Raw genomic sequence first — 20,592 nt, 5'->3', positions numbered from 1 at the left:
TGTAGCAGAAAGAAAGAAAGATCCCATCAGTACAAACAATATTTTAACTAAAACACAGCAGGAGTATTCTAAACTTTGGAAAGTTAAATAAGAATTTGACTAAAGCATCAAAACACTTTATTCACCTTCAACATCCAAAGAGGCAGTGCCAGACACAGATCCTCCCTGATTGGTAGCTCTAACTTGGTAGACAGTGGCATCATCATCTGTTGCATTTGTAATGACCAGCTGGTGATATCCACCTTTAAATTCTTGTATCTTAACCTTTTCACCGTCTGGCAAGATCTCTTTACCCTGTCTAAACCATTTAACGATAGGCTTAGGATGACCAGTGACTTTGCAAACAAATGTGGCAGTGGCTCTGAATTTCACATTCAAGTTTCTTAGTTCTTCCTTGAAATGTGGTGCTTGAATTAGTACATCAGATTTTGGAATGACTGATTGTGATACTTCACTCCATTCACTTTCACCACCTAGATTTTCACATTTTACGCGGAATTCATATTCAAGGCCTTCAACAAGACTTTTCACAGAATAGACTGTTTCGTGAATTTCTTCTGTTGTTACTGCAATCCATTTGTTTTGTTTCTTTTCACGTTTCTCGAGGTAGTAATTTCTGATCTTTGCACCTCCATCACTGGCTGGTGGTTTCCAGGACACAACACAAGAGTCCTTTGTAACAGCAGTTACTACTGGTTGACTAGGTTGCCCTGGTTTTTCTGTAAAGAATAAAAAGATTCAAAACGTTAAATGAAGTTAGCTTAGTAATTTGCAGGTATACGTAAACTCGTATTTTGGTGCACACTTACCAAATGGACTTTTGATAACAACAATCGATGAAACCTCTAGTGCTTTGCTAATGCCATATGTATTCTGAGCAGACACACGGAAATAATAGCCTGCATTTTCAGTTAGATTAACAATTCTGCATGTTGTGCCTGAAATGCTTGAAGATACCAGTTGCCACTCTGTGCCTTCCTTAGCTTCACGTTTCTCTACCACATAGTTTGTTATCAAAGCACCTCCATCATCCTCAGGTGGCTTCCAGCTGATTACCACAGAATTTTTCAGTAGGGCTTCCACAATAATTGGCCCTGTTGGTTTATCTGGTTTATCTATAAAAGGAAAACATAGTATTTTAGTTATCTGCCAGTAAATATTTTAGAGAATATTATTCAACAGAATTATTGGAAATAGATTTAATACCTTGTATTTCCACATTAAGTACTGTGTCAACTGTTCCAAATATGTTGCTTAGTTGCACTTTATACTTCCCAGCATGGGTCTTATGCTGGACATTCTTAATGACAAGATGAGTATAATGCTCAGTGTTCTCAATAGTAACGTTTTCTGAGTCTCTCAAAGGTTTCTTGTCATGGAACCAAGTAATAGCTGGTACTGGGCGACCAATATACACAATATGGAGGCGAAGGGTTCCACCCACACCTGCATAATATTTCTCTTTCAGTGGGAAGCCAGAGTGGAACTGAGGGGGAGCCTGCAAGAGTAGCTTGCCACTAGTTTCAATCTCCCCAACATCATTGGTAGCCATGCAAGTGTAGACACCTTCATCTTCTTGTTCTTCTGTTATTACAGTCAGTGTATGTGTGCGTCCATCTGATGACATTCTGTATTTTCGGCTTTGTACCAGTTCTTTGCCAAAACGATACCATTTAATGTCAGGAAGAGGTCTCCCAACAATCTGGCATGTCAACTGAGCTGCTTCACCCAGTTTAGTTGTAACATCCTTCATTGCTTGTCTTATGCCTGGTGTTTCTCCAGCTGTAACATTGAAAGGTTAAAGATAAGAAAATTATTAAATGTTCCTCCACTATTACTTTATCTATACACATCCTTCACTTATACCTGTCACCAGTTTACATTTAAACTTGCAGGCTTATTCTTTAAGACCATATAGCCAATATATAATGTTCATGAGCACAACATCATAGTTTACCAGGACATAAAATATCATTTAATCTGTCACATAAATCATAGTGACTAGGATAGTACATTTAAACTTACATGTTAGTTTAGTCTTTACTGTCATAGCTGTTCTTCGAGGTCTGCTGACTCCAGTCTCATTTTCTGCAAAAACCCTGAATTCATATTCTGTAGCCTCCAATAAACCTCCCACTGTGAATTGTCTGTCTTTGATACGTTCTTTATTGCACTTTTTCCATGCGCTCTCTCCAGACTGACGATATTCAATCCAGTATCCCAGGATATCTTTTCCACCATCACATTCAGGCCGTTCCCATTCTAAAGTAATGCTATCCTTAGATATAGAAGTGATCTCAATTTCTCCAGGTTGACTTGGTTTGTCTATAAAGTACAGAATTAACAAAAGTTAAATTTCACTTCTCTAAGAACTTCACTAAATTGCGCTCCAAAATGTCAACTAATTTGAACAGTTTCTTACCAAATGGATCTTTGCACACCACTGGTTCAGAAGCAGGGCTTGGTTCACTCTCACCAATGTCATTTTGGGCAATGATGCGGAATTGATATTCAGCATCTGGAACAAGTCCTGTGACTGTGAACATTGTAGTTGTGATTTGAGTCTTGTTATGCCTGACCCATTTCTCTGTAGATGTCTCTTTACGCTCAACGTAGTAGCCAGTGACACGAGAACCACCATCATCTTTAGGTCTGGACCAGAATAAGCTAACAGAGCTCTTTGTGACATCAAGTACTTCTGGTGGATTGTTTGGAGGCTCTGGAGGATCTGTTAAAAATAACGTAATAACCATGTATTTTTAAAGCTCTTTTGTGTGTGTGTGTGATTGTACTTTTACAAACATAAGACATGATAATTAAAACAGGAATTTTATTGTACAAAAATCTACTCACTCAAAGGTGTCTTTGGTACAACTGGTTCTTCAGATTTCAGGGACTTGCTAATACCAAACTGGTTTTCAGCAGAAACACGGAAGTGATACTCCACATTTTCTTTGAGCCCTTTCACGACTAATGATGTTCCCCTCACTCTGGAATCAACAGTGTACCAGGCAGTCTTAGGTACTTCTCGCCTCTCAATGATGTATCCAATAATATCTGCCCCACCATCGTCGGTAGGAGGTCTCCAGCTTACTCTGACTGAGCGAGTCTGTATGTCATCATACTCAAGTGGCCCTTCAGGTGGATTTGGAATGCCAATCACTCTGACCTGGATATAAACAGCCTTCTTTGCACATTTGTTTTCAAGTGCCAAATCATAGGTACCAGAATCTTCTCTTTCTGCATCTTTGATCACAAGTTCAGTGTGTGTCTCAGAAGTTGCTATCATTGCTCTCTTGCTGATGTCATGGCCTTCTTTAGTCCATTTGCATATCGGTATGGGCTTACCCTTAATTGGTACTGTAAGCCTGATAACTCCACCTTGTCTCACAAACAGGCCTTCCTGGTATTTTTCAAGTTCACAATCAGGATATTCTGAAAATAAACCCAACATGTTATGTTATATCTATTTTACAGATATTCTGTTATGTCTGTTTTACGCAAAACAATTGCTTATGTCTATTTTCAGCAAAAACTAAGACCTAAAACATCTTACCAAGCATTTCTGTTACTTTGACTGTTCCTGGCACATCAGCAGGTTCTCCAGGCCCACCAGCATTACAGGCCATCACACGGAATCTATACTCTGCGCCTTGTGGTAGATGTGTCAAGGTGTACTCATGTATTTTGGTTGGAGTGGTATTACATTTGGTCCATTCAAACTGATCAACCTTTTGCATTTCAATCAAGTAGCCAGTAACTTTAGACCCTCCTTCTTCTTCTGGTGGACTCCAGGCCAGGGACACTGATGTTCTTGTAGTATCAGTAACTCTTGGGTTCTGAGGTTTACCTGGGGGTGCTGCAATAGAAGATCAGATAGCAAGTAAATATATTTTAAGATAGTTCTATGTTTAGTTTGAATATTTAAAAGGCAAAACAAAGTATTATCATACACCATTTGATAAGTATTTAGTAATGGTGATGTTTAAACAGGAAACTAATGAATAAAACAGATTTTTAAAAGATTCTTTGTGTATCTAATTAAAATATCTGCTGCAGTACATTAAGGTATCCAGATGAAAAATTTTATTTTGTTTAAACATTACAGCAGGTCTTATCAGTGACATTCCCCTCTGCCTCAAATGTTCTCTTCTCCATGTAAGAAATTATTTACCAATTGGATCCATAGCAACAGCAGGTTTGGAAGGACGGCTTGGTTTGCCCGTGCCTCTGGCATTGATAGCTGTGACACGGTGTTCATATTCTAATCCTTCAATCATTCCAGTGGAGCGATAACGTGTCATAGTCACTGGAATTTTATTTACACGGACCCATCTATCTGCTCTGACTTCTTTGCGTTCCACAATATAACCAGAGATCTGTGAGCCACCATCATCTTCTGGTGGATGCCAAATAAGTGTCATGCCTTCACGAGAGACATCAGACACTTGTAGAGTGTCAGGAGGACCAGGAAGACCTGTAACAAAAAGACACAGAATTAAGAAAGAAAATATGAGAATGCATTTACAAATGTAGCTTTCTGGCGACAAATCCATAATACATACTACCTATCACCTGTGGTGCTTTTCATCACCAGATCACAAATCATTTCACAAAGGAGAAAGCTGAAGCTGAGAGAGGTGAAGTGATTTCCCTAAGCTGACCCAGCAGGCCAGTGTGTTGACCTGGGAGTAGAACCTAGATTTCCAGAGTCATAGTCCAATACTCTATCCAGAGCATGTATATTATGCATATACAGGGCAACATATTAGTTTTAGATGTGGCACTTTTTCTCCACAAGTATAACATCATTAGTACATGTGAGAGTATAGCGTGTTATTTGGGCAAAGGAAATAATAGGATTTATTCTAGGGGATCTAGCCCTGTTTGTATTAATACATAGGCCCATGTAAATTGTTCTCCATTTTTAAATGTAGAGAATTGGAGAAAATGTAGACTTACTGATTCTACTCTTGCATTCTATGATGTCAGACTGAAGGTATGATCCAATTCCAAAGCGGTTTGTAGCAGCCACACGGAACACATATTCAGAACTTTCAATGAGTCTAGTGAACTTAAAGGTTGTCCTTGTTACAGATTCGGAAACTGGTAGCCATCCAGGACGGTGTGCATCACGCTGCTCCACCACATAACCACTCAGTGCAGCTCCACCATCCAGCTCAGGTTGTTCCCAAGAGATGGTAACAGAAGTTGAATCAATGTCATCAATTCTGATAGGTCCAGTGGGTGGTCCTGGTTTATCTAGGAAAAATTTAAAAGAACATAAGTTACTGTTTAAAAAAGAAGGTAGGTTGCCATTGTGACAAATTTCATGATGAAGGAAGAAGGATTGTGGACAATCATATCTTAATAATAAATCCTTACCAAGAATGATAACTTTTATAGTATCAACAGCAGTTCCAGTCGTGTTCTTCAGTTCAAGTGTGTACTCCCCAGTGTCATGTATTGTGGTCTCACGCACACTTAATTTAGCTACTTTGGCTTCAGTTTCAATCTTGGTGCGTTCTGATTCTCTTAGCTTAGAACCAGCGAAGAACCAAGATACAGCTGGAGGTGGTCGGCCACCAATTGGAATAGCTAACTCTATGGGTCTGCCAGCTGGCACATGAACTGTCTTTTGAGTTATTCCAGCAAGGTCAATTGTGGGTAACACTATTAAAAAACAAAACAAAACCTTTTTAATATCCATTTTGTAAATAAAATATCACACATTTTGAGTAGTCCTCAACCTGTTCTTTTAACTATTATACCTACCTTTTTGGTCTTGTACAGTTATTGCTGTGACAATCTCTCTTGGTTCTGACACACCCTTCTGATTTTGTGCTCTGACTCTGAACAAATACTGTTCACCTTCATTTAGTGAGATGATTGTGTGCTCAAAGACTGTAGGCTTCAGTGTCACAACCTTCATCCACTTTTCTATTCCAGCTTTGCTGGCCTCAATAACATATCCAGTCAGTCTGCTGCCACCATCATGCTGTGGTTTCTCCCATGCAAGAGTTACAGTTGATTTAGTGATGTCAACTACCTCCAGTTTCTGAGGCACCATAGGAACATCCGACACCAGTACTGCATCAGATGTTTCACAAGGTTCACCAATACCATAAATATTTTCTGGAAGCACTCTGAAATAGTACATAGCTCCTTCTATAAGTCCAGTAAGTCTATAAAATGTTTTGCTGCATTTGGTAGTTACTGTCTTGTATGCTCTCATGGTAGCCTCACGTTTCTCAATTATATAATTGTTAACTGGTGCTCCACCATCAATAGTAGGAATTTCCCAAGTAATTGTCACGGAATCTTTCGACACTTCCTTAACTCTCACTGTGGCAGATGGGCCAGGTGCATCTAAATGCAAAATCAAAAGGGATTATTTCCTATTTGCTCTTTTCCTAATTTGGGTACTTACTGAATTTTGGCTAAGTAAAGACATCAGGATTTGGACTTCATAGATAAACTGATCCTTTAGAAACATATTTCCCTTGATTTCTACTGTATCTCTTCTTTCCCCCTCCTCCTCCCCTCCTCTTCCACCTCACCCCCCATGGTCTTTTATCATTATTTTCTGGGTTCTACTTAAATTGCAAACTCCTTTCAGCCAACACCTTTTTCCTTCTGTCTAAAACAACATGTGTAAGTACAGTGCAATATCAATATGTAATAGTAACAATACTCACCATATACTTTAACAACGACTGTTGCTGATTTCTTGCCTGATTGATTTTCAGCCTCAATTACATATTTGCCAGCATCATACCGATTAACTTTATCCACAATAAGCAGAGTGTAGCTCTCTGTAGTGTCTATAATAGACCGATTTGCAAGGTCAACACCCTCTTTGCTCCATGTAATTACTGGAGATGGTCTGCCAGATACAGACACCATTAGGCGCAAAGAACCACCAGCTCTGACAGTGACAGTCTTCTTTAGGTCATCAGCAAGTTCAAGGTCTGGTATTTCTGATGGGGAGAGGGAAGAAATACAAAATGAATTAATCTTTGAATAGTTTTAAAGAAAAATATAATCTTTCCATAAAAAAACTTGGGTTTTCAAATTACCTATTCTTTCCACAGGTTCGATTTCAGCTGATGATTCACTGAATTCACTCATACCATTTATGTTTGTGGCAGCAACTCTGAAACGGTATTTCTGGCTTGTTTTAAGAGCAGTCACTGTGAATTCAGCATTCCTTAGGGTGGCAGTAGTGTGTGGTCTGTACCACTGTTCAGTACCTTCTTCTTTCATTTCAAGAACGTAGCCTAAGAGGTCAGCACCACCATCATACATGGGCTTTGTCCATGCCAAGCTTATGCTGTGCCTAGTAGTATCCACAACTCTTGGAGCTGAAGGAGGTGCAGGAGTGTCTTTGGAATAGAGGAACACACATTTCACATTATTGCAGGGAACATTTTACAGTTTAAAAAACCTTATTTAGTAACAATATTCTAAAGAATTAGTGGCTAGAAATTTATCTGAAATTAACTATAATCACTTTTATTTTAAAGTCATTGCAATGCTAGTAATCATAATGAATTCACATATTCTTTTGGATCTCTTATTTGGAATGTCATTGTAGTTAATTATGAGGCAATATGTTTAATGAATATTAAAAATATATTTTGAATTTGACTACTTACATGATGGCTCCTTGCACAAGATAGATTGAGAAGCATCACTAGGCTCACTGTTCCCAGCAGCATTCACTGCAGTGACACGGAACTGATATTCACTATGTTCCATTAGACCTGTAACTTTCAGTCTGGTATCATAAACAGTGTAATCTCTGTTGACTCGTGTCCAGCGTAGACTTCTCTTTTCACGTTTGTCTACAAGATAGTTGCTAATCTCACTGCCACCATCTGATTCTGGTTGCAGCCACTGAATAATGATGTGTTCCTTGCCAATACCCACTGCTTCAGGTGCACCAGGTTGTGATGGAATAGCTGTTGGTGTTCAAAAATATGAAAAAAAAATCAGATTTTTTTCCAAATATTTCACATATGAAGAAAACTCCATAAATGCTGGAGCTAAAAGATGAAAGCACTTACTGAAAGAGTTTCTAGCAACAATGGCTTCTGTTTCAAGTGGAACACCTGACCCATACTTATTGACAGCTCTCACACGGAAGATGTATTCATTATTTTTAATAAGTCTTGTCACGACGCATGATAATGTTTGGCATTCAGCCTCAACAATAACCCAGTTGAGCCTGCTGGTTTCACGTCTTTCTACAATGTAGTGGGTGATTTCTGCACCTCCATCTTCATGTGGAACATTCCATGCCAGAGTGCACTTCTCTTCGGTTACTCTGCTAATAGTGATTTTGCCAGCACATGGACCAGGTGAATCTGAATAGGAGTGAACAAAGGTAGTCAATGAAAAGCTTCTCTCTCTTTTTTTGTAACTATAATTGTGAATTCCAATGAATGTTCACAGCAAACCATTATCTATGAAATACATACCAAGCACTTTGACAAGGACTGAAACTTGCTTTGTTCCACTTGCATTTTTAACTGTTAGTATGTATTTTCCACTATCACTTCTGTCACAATACTTGATAACTGCAATGGCCCGTTTGCTGGTGTACTGCAGAGAGATCTTTTCACACAGGTCCAATTCTTTGTCACCTTTGGACCAGAAGACCTTTGGTTCTGGTTTCCCACCAATGGCTGCATCAAGAACAAGATCAGATCCAGCCCTTATGGTCACAATTTCTCCTTGCAATCTGGCATCCAGCTCAGCCTTTGGTGGTGCTATCATAAAGAGATAAAAACATTAACATTATAGTATTAAAACTGCAAGCTACACAACATTTTAAATGACCCGGGGGAATGTTTCTTACAATATTCATCTTTGCAAGTGACAGCACCAGTAGATTCAGATCCTTTGCTGATTACACCAGCTGCATTCTTGGCTAATATACGGAATTCATATTCTTCTCCTTCACTAAGAGCTGTCACAGTAAAGCAGTTTTCTGAGACAATGGTATAGTTGCATTTCAACCAGCGTCCATCTCCAGCTTCGTTGTATGGTTTGCGTTCTATAATATACCCAATAATTTTGCTGCCGCCATCATAAAGTGGAGGAGACCAGCTCAATGACACTGTAGACCTTGTGACATCTGTTACCTCTGGTCTGCCTGGTGGATCTGAAAGAGGACAATGTAAAATGAAAAATCTAATTCTGTTGCTTAAATAATAAAGAACAAATATACTCTAAAAGTTACACTTACCAACTGGGTTTTGAGCCACTATAGGTCTGGAAGCTTCACTAGCTTTGCTCACACCAGCAGCATTTAGGGCATAAACTCTGAATTGATATTCCAGACCTTCCACTAGTCCTGTGACTTTGTAGTTGCATTCAAAGGATGGCACGTTGTTTTCCTTCACCCAAAGAATGGTATTGCGCTCTTTCTTTTCAATCCAGTATCCAGTGATTTTGCTGCCACCATCATGATATGGTTCCTCCCAGCGAATGGCCATGGCATTGGCAGACACAGAATAGACCTCTGGCCTGGTAGGTGGACTTGGTGGGACTGATTGTAAAAAGTAAGAGAGAAAAAAAGTTAGATATTGCCACTAATTACATAAACCAGAAAAAACAATTTCTTAAAATATATGTGTGTGCATATGTTTGTTTTTACCAAATGGATGCTCAGCAACTATTGGTGCTGATTCCACGGGCTTGCTGACACCAAATCTGTTTTCTGAGCTGACCCGGAAAGCATACTCCATGTATTTGGTGAGATGAGTGACTTTGATCTGTGTACGTTTGACACTGGAATTTATCAGCTGCCATGCTGTTGTACCAGATTCTCGTTTCTCAACTATGTAGTTTGTAATATCAGTGCCACCATCATCTTCAGGTTCTTTCCATGACAACACACAGGATTCAGCAGAAATGGATGATATTTCAATAGGGCCAGTAACTGCACCTGGTCTTCCGATGACAACCACTGTGACAGCAAATGTTTTCACACCGGCTGTGTTCTCAAGTGTCAAATAATATTTGCCAGAGTCACCTCTCATGCTGTCCTTCACAATCAATGTAGTTCTATCCTTTGTTGTCTTGATGGTCACTCTATCGGTTTCCTTGAGTCTCATTTCTTCAAGTTTCCATGTTACTTTTGGAGCTGGTCGCCCACTAATTGGTATATCAATAGTAAAGGTGCTTCCAGCTTTGCAAGTTATAAGTTGTCTAGTTATTCCACTAAGATCTGCTGTTGGTTCAATCTGTGGCTCTTTAATAATAACAGAAGAGAAAGCTTCTCTTGGCTCACTGTAGCCTGCATCATTCTTTGCCTTGACCCGGAATTCATATTCATTGTTCTCTAGAAGACCTTCAACTGTGAAAGTAAGTTGTTTAGTTTGACCAGCTTCAGCCCAATAGTCAGATCCCTTTTGTTTCATCTCAAGAAGATATCCAGTGACACGGCTTCCACCATCATGGTCAGGTTTCAGCCAAGCTAATACTGCAGAAGATTTGGTAGTATCAATAATATCTAGTCTCTTAGGTGGAGCAGGCTCCTCGGTGGCTACAACTGGCTCTGTTAATTCACATGGTTCACCTACACCATATTCATTTTCTGCTGAAACACGGTAGTAGAATGGCACACCTTCTGCAAGATCAGTGACCTTAAAGATTTGACGAGTACATTTTGAACTCACTACCTGCCAGCTACGACGGCTTGCTTCCCGCTTTTCCACAATGTAGTGATGGATGCGGGCACCTCCATCCAAAACAGGAGCATCCCACATTAAAGTAATAGAACCTCTGGTCACATCCTTAAAGGTAATAGGACCTGGTGGGCCAGGAGTGTCCAGTACCTTGACAGTAAATGTAATAGATTTGCTACCACTGACATTTTCTACAGTAAAGACGTATTTGCCAGCGTCATTTCTATTGCAGTTCTCCACAGTCAATGTACTGAATGAGTCAGTTATGTGAATGTCAGCACGCAGGCTAAGGTCTGAGTCTGCTTTAGACCATGTAGCAGTAGGAACTGGTTTGCCTAAAAAGGCAATAAACAGCCGAATAGTTGCACCCGCTCTGACAATGTGAGTCTGCTTGAAGTTTGCATCAATATCAATTTCAGGTGAAGACAGTCTGTCAGTTGCTTGGATTGTAGCAGGAACTTCACAGCTTTCTCCCTTGCCTGCACCATTGACAGCACTCACTCGGAATTTATAATGTTCACCTGCCTCTAAGTCGGTGACAGTATATTTGGTAGCAATACAAGTCTCTGCATTGACTTTATGCCACTCTCCTAAGTCAGCTTTGCACATTTCAATGATGTAGCCAATTATTTCCATGCCGCCATCAAAAACTGGCTTGGTCCATTCCAAGCTTACACTTGACTTTGATGTATCTGTCACTTTTACAACAGTAGGCGCACTTGGTGGGTTTACTGGCTCTCTACATTTAATCAGCCTGGAGACAGCACTTGGAGGTCCTACTCCTGCAGCATTTTCAGCCATAACTTGGAATTCATATTCATTGCCTTCAGTCAGGCCCGTTACTCTGTATCTTGTCTCAGCAATGGCTCTCTTACTGGATACTTTGACCCAGCGGACACTCTTTTTTTCTCTTCTTTCCAGGATATATTGGTTGATTTCATTTCCGCCATCGGATTTTGGCCTAGCCCATGTGAGTGTGATACTGTCTCCTGTTATATGGGTAGGCTCTGGTATACCTGGTGCATCAGGAACAGCTGCAAAATGGAAAACAGTTTAGAAACCATTCAACAAAAGTTGGTAACTGTGTAGTTATTTGTTCAAGACATAAAGGAAACTTACTGTATGATATTTGTGCTATAATTGGATCAGACTCTAGTGGCCTGCCAACACCAAACTTGTTAACTGCAGAGACACGGAACTGGTATTCATTGCCCTTTATTAATTTAAGTGCAGTGTAACTGCAGGCTTCACAGTTATCTTCAACTAATGCCCAGGCAATCCTACTGGTTTCACGTTTTTCAATCACATAGTGGGTAATAGCAGCACAGCCATCATTAGCTGGAGGCTCCCACCATAATGTCATCTTCTCTCCAGTAACATTTGTGAATCGTATTGGTCCACCAACTTTTCCTGGAGTATCTGTGATAATAAAGCGTCAGAGTTATAATTTACTTGTGCTGCCACTTACAATGTAAACACTATTTAAGAGTAGCTTACTAAAAATATCTACAAAGTACCTTGTACTCTGACTTTAATGTCTTCTTGTTTGGTGCCTGATGCATTCTTGGCTTCTACCGTGTATATACCACGATGGTCCCGAGTGGCATCTCTAACAAAGATAGTGCTAGATCCAATAACATTTGTTATTTCAATATTCATCTTCTTTTCAATCTCCTTTCCATCCTTAAACCAAGTCACTTGAGGTACTGGACGGCCTTTGATAAGAGCTTTAAGTCTAATGCTTTCTCCAGCCTTAACAGTAAGGCCTTCAAAGTGCTCAGCACCGAATTCTATTGTTGGAGGAACTAAGAAGAAAGATAAAGTAAAGTATATATATTCAGTCATATTTATCAAGCTATTCATTCCTAATAAACAAACAAGTAATAAAGGCATATATAGACTCTCTCTTCTGACTAGAAAATTCAGAATTTTTAAAATATAGGGATCAATATGATATTGTAAGTTGTCCTATCTGAAATTTTATATATTAAGAATTATTTTTTTATGTTAATCCACTCTCCATCATATTAAACTATAGGTTAAAATATTAATTGAAATGTGTTGGTGTAATGTGCTGAGCTAGTCTAGCAATTTGCATTTCTAAATTCTGCATAGCAATAAAACCATTACCTAACCTAAGGCAGACCTATCTTTGCAGCTGCCACTTGTAAACCACAGAACCACAAATTAAGTCCTTTGGCTTAATTTTAAAGTTATCTGTACTCTTTAGTTCCTGTAGTCAGGCTTAATTATTGTGAACACCTTTAAGGCACCACAGCTGTTAGAAGCTCCTGCCTTACTCAAAAGGGAAGGGGAACTGCAAGCCCCTATCCACAGTGACACAGCCAAACCTCTCAGGTTGCTCAAGCTCACCTTGTGATGCGATCTAAATCCTAAGACTAAAGCCCCAGCCCAGGGGTCAGCAACCTTTCAGAAGTGGTGTGCCGAGTCTTCATTTATTCACTCTAATTTAAAGTTTTGCATGCCAGTAATACATTTTAACATTTTAGAAGCTCTTTCTACAAGTCTATAATATATAACTAAACTATTGTTGTATGTAAAGTAAATAAGGTTTTTAAAATGTTTAAGAAGCTTCATTTAAAATTAAATTAAAATGCATAGCCTCCCCAGACTGCCAGGACTCGGGCAATGAGAGTGCCACTGAAAATCAGCTCATGTGCCGCCTTTGGCACGCGTGCCATAGGTTGCCTACCCCTGCCCCAGCCTATTCCCATACTCAAATGTGTCAAAATGTTTTGGAGCAATGGCTAAAACAACACAATGTCTCTACAATAGACTACTGCCAAAGTTGCAACAAAGAAAAGTAGCGAAACCATAACTAAATGTTAATACAGTAGCAAAGACAGAGCAGGACCCCACTGCGAATTCCAAGATGCACTCAGTAGCAGATGAAGGCAAAAAACTCCTCATGATATGCTGAAGTAAAAACTCCTGTGTGGCCCCAAATGTAGCAACTGGTTAAATCCTATGGATCCCTGCTGGATGCTGGTCTTGCATCTAACTCTGCATGGAATGGGAGGGAGAGGTGGTGAAAGCCTGCTGCTCCTGGAAGGAGTGGTATACACTCCCTCTCCATTCAGCAGCTCATATACCAAATATAAGCTAAAAGGTGCCAGACAGGAGCTTAGCTGGATTTAGAATTTACCATATAAAAATGCAAGTGTAACATACTAAAATATTAATAAATAATGCTTACCACATTCATCTCTGGTCATGATATAGCCTGAAGATTGTGATGGTGGGCTGACTGTTCCGACAGCATTTCTTGCAATCACTCTGAACTCACATCGTTCACCTGGGCTAAGTCCTGTAACTGTATATTGGCATTCACTGATATCAGTAAAATTGCATCTGAGCCAGCGGTCATCACTTCCTTGCCGTTTCTCGATGCTGTAGGCCACAATCTTACTGCCTCCATCATGCAGTGGTGCAGTCCATTTAAGGGTGACAGTTTCCCTGGTGATATCAATATAATCAGGAGTGCCAGGTGGATCTGAAAGGACATAATTGCATACAGGATTATTGTTATTAATCTGCATGATGGCTAACACTATATTACAATATATACATTTTCTTAGTGAAATGCTTGTTTACTCACCTACTGGAGACACAGCCAAGGTAAATTTGCTTGGCTCGCTAACTGGGCTTACACCAGCAGAATTTTCAGCACATGCACGGTATTGGTAATCCAGGCCCTCAATCAATCCAGTAATTCTGTATTCTTTACCAGATATTGGTGAAACATTAACTTTCTGCCACAAGATGCTGTTTCTTTCTTTCTTTTCAACATGGTATCCAGTAATTTCTGAACCTCCATCATAAACTGGAGCATCCCAAGATATTGTCATTCCATCAGCTGTTACATTGTACACAATAGGTTTGCCTGGTGGGCCTGGTGGTCTGAACTGGTGTTTTGCTACAACATCTGCTGAGACAAGTGGTGGGCTTACACCATATCTGTTTTCTGCACGAACTCTAAACTGATATTCGGTGTCTTTAACTAGGTTAGGAACTTTGAAAGTTGTCCTAGCAACACTAGAACACACCATTTTCCAATTGGTTTGTGAAGTTTCTCTCTTCTCAATGCTGTAGCAAGTGATTTCTCCTCCTCCGTTGTCTTCAGGAGCATCCCATGACATCACAACACTGTCTGCTTTGATTTCATCTAGTCTTATGGGTCCTTTTGGTTTTGATGGAGGACCAAGAGTTATGACTGTGATTGTAAATGACTTTCTGCAAACTGAATTATCAAGAATTAAGGTGTATTTGCCACCATTCTCTTTTTTCACATTCTTGATGCTTAAACTTATTTTGTTTTCAGTTTTCTTGAAGCGAACTTGTTCACTTTCTTTAAGAGGGATGCTATCCTTGAGCCAGCTCATAGTTGGTCTGGGTTTACCTTTATATGGCAATTCGATGTGCATATTATGGCCAATTCTTACTGTAATTTGTCCTCCAGAGATATCAGAAAGGTCAGCTTCAGGTGTTATTACAAAGTCTTTTACTGTAATGGGTCCAACAGTAACAGCATCACTCAATCCTTTTTCGTTTTTAGCAGATACTCTGAATTCCATGACAGAAAGCTCCTTAAGTTTTTCAACTTCAAATTCACATGTCTTACTTATGCCTGCGTGTGACCATTCTTTTTCTTCAATCATTTTCTTTTCAATAACATAGTCTGATATAATGCTACCACCATCGAAGTCAGGTTTGCTCCACTGTAAGGTAACAGAAGTCTTTGTAGAATCTTTCATGGCCAGATCCTTTACAGGTCCAGGTACTTCCGCAGGTTTCACTGGTTCTGAAGTCTCACAAGGTTCTCCCAATCCATGTTCATTTTCTGCAAGAACTCGGAAGAAGAATGCAGTCTTCTCTGACAGATTAGTTACCTTAAATGTTGTATGAGAACACTTTGTTGTAATAGTCGACCAGGCTCTTTTGGTGGCATCTCTTTTTTCAATGACATAATTTGTTATTTCAGAACCACCATTAATGAGCGGTGGCTCCCATATAAGTGTAACAGTGCCACGAGAAACATGTTTAAGCTGCAGTTTCTGGCAGGCTGATGGTGTATCAAGTACTTTAACATTCACAAATGAAGATTTTGGTTCACCAACTCCATTCTCGATTGTGAGAACATATTTTCCTGTGTCATTTCGAGTAACTTGAGGAATAGTAAGTAATGTGGATGATTCTGTGTTCTGAATGTTGTATCTTTCATCAATTCCAAGATTCTTTTCACCCTTTCTCCATGTGACAGTTGGAGGAGGTCTCCCTTTGAATGGAATCATTATCTGTACATCTTCACCTGCTTTAGCTACAATGGAGGTTCTGAGAGCAACATCCAGGTCAATCTCTGGCTCCTCTGCAGAAATAAATAATAATAAAAATATGAATAATTTGGGAAACAAAATATAAAATTAGTTGAAATACCAAAACCCTAAAAAAGATAATTAAATCAATTAAAGGTACATACCAAGTATATCTTTAGCTTGTACATATTCTGTCATTTCAATAGGCTCTCCTTGCCCAGCACAATTTATAGCAGATACACGGAAATAATAATTGACTGCAGGTTGAAGATAGGACACAACATACTCAGTTGTTCTCACTTCTCCTCTAGCACTGACTACAGACCATTCTTCTTGCTCTCCTTCTCTCTTTTCCACTGCATAGCTGGTAATTGCACTTCCTCCATCATAGGCAGGCTTAGTCCAGCCAAGAGTGACAGATGTCTTAGTAGTATCCACAACCTTTAGCTTAACTGGTGGCCCTGGTTTGTCTGTAAAAGATATTAAAATTCAATCATAAAATTTGTTCTCAATTATTCCCAGACACTCCCATGAAAGTCTGCTCATTATAACTTGGCCCTTAAACAGTGAGATGTGTGTGTGTAAATTATTTCTTACCAATAGGATCTGCAGCTTTGTAGAAGTCAGAAGCTTCAGAGAATGGACCTTGTCCAGCTGCATTGACAGCACAAACTCGGAAATTATATTCACTGTTTTCAGTTAGTCCTGTTACTTTCTGTCTGGTGTCACGGATAGTTTCTTTAACAACCTTGAACCAACTTAGACTCTTCTTGTCACGTTTCTCAAGGTAATATCCACTTATTTCACTACCTCCATCTACAGTTGGCCTGTTCCAGACAACTGTCATTGAATGCTTGGTTATCATAGTGACCTCTGGTGCACTAGGTGGTCCAGGTGTAACTGGAATAAAAAAGAAAGAAAAAATGACAGTAGTTTAATACCACTTAAAACTAAAACATTCAGGACTATTCAGTTGTATTAGTTAATATACGTTTCTCACCAAATGCATTTTTAGCTATAACTGGTTCAGATTCCAGTGGATCACCGACTCCAAACTTGTTCACACCTCGGACACGGAACACATACTCATTTCCTTTGATGAGTTTTGTGGTAGTGATGACACATTCCTCTAGTTTTTCAGAAATTAAAGACCATACTACCCGACTTGTCTCACGCTTTTCAACAATGTAGTGTGTTACAGTTGCACCACCATCATCTACTGGAGGTTCCCACATTATGGTAATCTTTTCAGCAGTGACTGTCTTGAACTGTATAGGCCCACCTGGAGGTCCTGGCTTGTCTGTTGAGGACAGGAGAAATGAGACATATATATGTGTGCTATAGAACTACATTTTAGTTTAATAAAATAATACTATTATTCTAATTCAATACATACCAAGTATTTGCACTCTAATGTGAGCTGATGCTGAACCCATGGCATTCTTTAATTTTAATTCATAGTTTCCACTGTTAAAACGAGTTGCATCTTTGATGAGTATAGATGCAAAGTCTGTTGTGTTTTCAATAGACACTTGTGCACTGGTTTGTATCTCTTTGCCATTTTTGAACCATTCAATTGTAGGTATAGGCTTTCCTGAGATGCCAAGTTTCAGCTTAACTGCAGTACCTGCTTTGTATTTCACCACATCTGTGTATTCTGGTTGTACATCAATTTCAGGTGCACCTTAAAAGAGGAACAAAAAAAAATGGTATAAAGATTTCAAACCACTCAGAGGATTCAAAACCATACCAATATTTTTATTAAGCAATAATAATAGTGGTAATTAATATAAGGCATTGCATAATATACATGATGCAATACTTGGCAGTGCCTAGATACTATGGTCATAGGTGTTTTAGATATGCAGTTAGGAAAATAAAGATAAGTCTTAGCTATATGTCACATTTCAATCCAAAAGTTCTCAAACTCTTTGCAAATTAAATAATACATTAATTACATTACTACTAAAAAGCATCCATATCTCTGGGGAAAGACTGCATCTAGGAGGACAAATGGTGCAGTGCACACTGCACAACATTTAGGGGAAAGGACATTTTTAGCCAAGGACACTGGGGCAAACCTCTGCTCCTATGAAAAGTGTCACAAGAGCTTTAATGTCCACACACAGCAAAAACAATCTCAGTTTCTCAGGTCTTGTCCAAGTGGCCCAACACAGTCAACTGTATGGAACTCAAGTTATCTACATTGGGAAGATGAAGGGATGCTTCATTGGGAAGCATTGGGAAGCTCAATCAGCTCTGTTCAGATTGAATCTTTGTTCAGAAAGGCTAGATAATGCAAACCCAGTGCTTAGAGCATTATGCTAGCCCTCCAGTTTTTAAACTCAGCTTCTTACAATTGTTTTCTAAAGACTAGGATTCAAGCACTGGTTATATGAAACAATTCTGACTTTAAGCCCTGAAGAATCACAAAATATTATGTAATTGCAAAACTCTTACCATATGTATCAACACACGTGATAGGACCTAAAACATCTGATGGATTGCTAATGGAACCAACAGCATTCTTAGAACAGACACGGAATTCATACTGAGAATTTTGTGTTAGTCCAGATACAGTAAACTGAGTCTCAATGACATTGGTGAAACTGCCCTTTGTCCATCTGCCGTTTGGAAGATCACGTTTCTCGACAATATAACCAGTGATCTTGCTACCGCCATCATAGGATGGTTTTGTCCAAGAAAGACTGACAGACGTCTTGGAAATATCTGTGACATGAACATTTCTTGGGGGTTCTACAGTAAGAAAAAACAATAGTATTTATAATTAATAGCAGTACTAGCATTATCTGTTGGCTTACTGATAAGAAAGAACATTACAGTGAAAACTGTGATTTTTTTCCCTACAAAGTACACACCACAAGCATCAATTGCAAGAACTGGATCAGACGGATGGCTTGCTTTTCCAATGCCAGCTGCATTTTCTGCATAAACCCTGAATTCATAGATAAGTCCAGCGCTGATGGTGGTGACTTTGAAGTGAGTTGTCCGAATAAGGGTCTTGTTAGCCTTTTGCCATAAAATACTGTTCCTATCTTTCATTTCCAAATGGTATCCAATGACTGCACTGCCTCCATTAGTGACTGGTTCATGCCATCCAACAGTGATGCTCTCTCGGGTGACATTAGTGACCCATGGTGTGGAAGGTGGTCCAGGTGTTGCTAGAGACATTAAAAAAGCAGTTAATATATCATTTCGAAAAAAAAATTAAAAGCAACAACAAAATGTTATGTGAGAAACTGATGACTTACTGTATGGGAGCTTAACAGTTACACATTGTGAATCAATGTGGTCACTGATTCCAAAGCGGTTTTCAGCTTTGATACGGAATTGGTATTCTTCTCCTGTTGTTAGCTTCATGACTTTAATAATGCTTCTAGCAACTGTTGCAGACACCTCAGACCAAGCAGCAGTACTTGTTTCTCTTTTCAGTACAATATAGTTGGTAACTTGACTTCCACCATCATTATGCGGTGGCTGCCATTTGAGAGTTACGCTGTCTTCAGTGATATCACTGACAACAACAGGACCAACTGGAGGACCTGGCCTGTCTAGCACTACAATGTTAATGAATGATTTAGTGGTTCCACTGGAGTTGGCAGCAGTGATGTCATATCTACCGGCATCACCAGCCATACTTTCTTTAAGGTTAATGATGACACTTTCTGCTGTGGTTTCTGTATTAAACCTCATGGTTGCTTTCAATGGAACACCATCTCTGGATAATGTCATCTTTGGCAATGGTTTTCCAGAAATTGGAATTTCAACCTTTAGGTTCGATCCCGCTCTAATGTACACAGTGTTATGTGGGAAGCCCTTCATATCAATCTCAGGAGACTCTGAAAAACAAAATGTTTCCAAAACATTAAAAATTTGCTTTTTCAAAATTGGATATTTTTTTTAATGTATGCAAACATTTCATCATGTGTTTCAATGTCAGCAGACATACCCAGTTGTTCTCTCACTGTAATAGGGAGCAGGAGTTCTTTAGGATCACTTAGACCAGCTTGATTTTCTGCACACACTCTGAAGAAATAGTCAACATTCTCTTTGAGGCCGTGGACAACATGATGAGTTGTCTTTACAACTGCACATTTAACCCAATTTTGCTGTCCTTTCTCAAGAGCTTCAATGAGGTAGCTCACAATTCTGCTTCCACCATCATGTTCTGGTTTCAACCATGACAGAGAAATGCTGTCTTTAGTGACGCCAGTTACTCCAAGCTTTTCTGGTGGGCTTGGTTTTTCTAAGATAAAAAAGATTCAACATGACAGGATAATCAATACAACATAAATTTTCTTCTTACTTTGGCAAGAATGTCATTTGAATTGTGAAAAGTATATATTTTAATTGGCATCTATATGAATAGATTTTTTATACCTAGATAATTGCAATATTTAAAGTATAAATTCTTAATGGTTTTCTCTTATATTTGTAAAACCCTTATGCACATCTTTGGTGCTGTATAAAAATTAACAACTTCTAAGTAATAATAATTATTACAACTAATAATTATTTTATGTTAAATATTTTAAGCATAT

General features: G+C 39.1%; 1 protein-coding gene across 1 annotated transcript in view; it reads right to left on the bottom strand.

The window, feature by feature from the left end:
* The window catches only part of TTN (titin), a 308,399-nt gene that overhangs the window by 9,033 nt on the left and 278,774 nt on the right, over positions 1-20,592 (bottom strand). Inside the window, exons 320-350 of the mRNA XM_039494704.1 lie at positions 20,001-20,297; positions 19,303-19,890; positions 18,910-19,212; positions 18,491-18,787; positions 17,427-17,714; positions 17,031-17,330; positions 16,628-16,930; positions 16,195-16,500; positions 14,317-16,083; positions 13,915-14,211; positions 12,215-12,502; positions 11,817-12,116; positions 9,665-11,731; positions 9,254-9,556; positions 8,864-9,169; positions 8,484-8,774; positions 8,070-8,369; positions 7,659-7,964; positions 7,080-7,385; positions 6,699-6,980; positions 5,776-6,369; positions 5,386-5,673; positions 4,963-5,262; positions 4,175-4,477; positions 3,557-3,859; positions 2,854-3,435; positions 2,423-2,728; positions 2,026-2,325; positions 1,207-1,782; positions 810-1,115; positions 126-719 (exon numbers count right to left, since the gene is read on the bottom strand). Of these exons, the coding sequence (XP_039350638.1) occupies positions 126-719; positions 810-1,115; positions 1,207-1,782; positions 2,026-2,325; positions 2,423-2,728; positions 2,854-3,435; positions 3,557-3,859; positions 4,175-4,477; positions 4,963-5,262; positions 5,386-5,673; positions 5,776-6,369; positions 6,699-6,980; positions 7,080-7,385; positions 7,659-7,964; positions 8,070-8,369; positions 8,484-8,774; positions 8,864-9,169; positions 9,254-9,556; positions 9,665-11,731; positions 11,817-12,116; positions 12,215-12,502; positions 13,915-14,211; positions 14,317-16,083; positions 16,195-16,500; positions 16,628-16,930; positions 17,031-17,330; positions 17,427-17,714; positions 18,491-18,787; positions 18,910-19,212; positions 19,303-19,890; positions 20,001-20,297 (13,947 nt within the window). The remainder of the gene's footprint in view (positions 1-125; positions 720-809; positions 1,116-1,206; positions 1,783-2,025; positions 2,326-2,422; positions 2,729-2,853; positions 3,436-3,556; positions 3,860-4,174; positions 4,478-4,962; positions 5,263-5,385; positions 5,674-5,775; positions 6,370-6,698; positions 6,981-7,079; positions 7,386-7,658; positions 7,965-8,069; positions 8,370-8,483; positions 8,775-8,863; positions 9,170-9,253; positions 9,557-9,664; positions 11,732-11,816; positions 12,117-12,214; positions 12,503-13,914; positions 14,212-14,316; positions 16,084-16,194; positions 16,501-16,627; positions 16,931-17,030; positions 17,331-17,426; positions 17,715-18,490; positions 18,788-18,909; positions 19,213-19,302; positions 19,891-20,000; positions 20,298-20,592) is intronic.

This window comes from Mauremys reevesii, linkage group 11, assembly GCF_016161935.1.
Source record: "Mauremys reevesii isolate NIE-2019 linkage group 11, ASM1616193v1, whole genome shotgun sequence".
In the NCBI taxonomy this organism is placed as follows: domain Eukaryota; kingdom Metazoa; phylum Chordata; order Testudines; family Geoemydidae; genus Mauremys; species Mauremys reevesii.
This window is presented reverse-complemented; position numbering and strand designations above follow the sequence as displayed.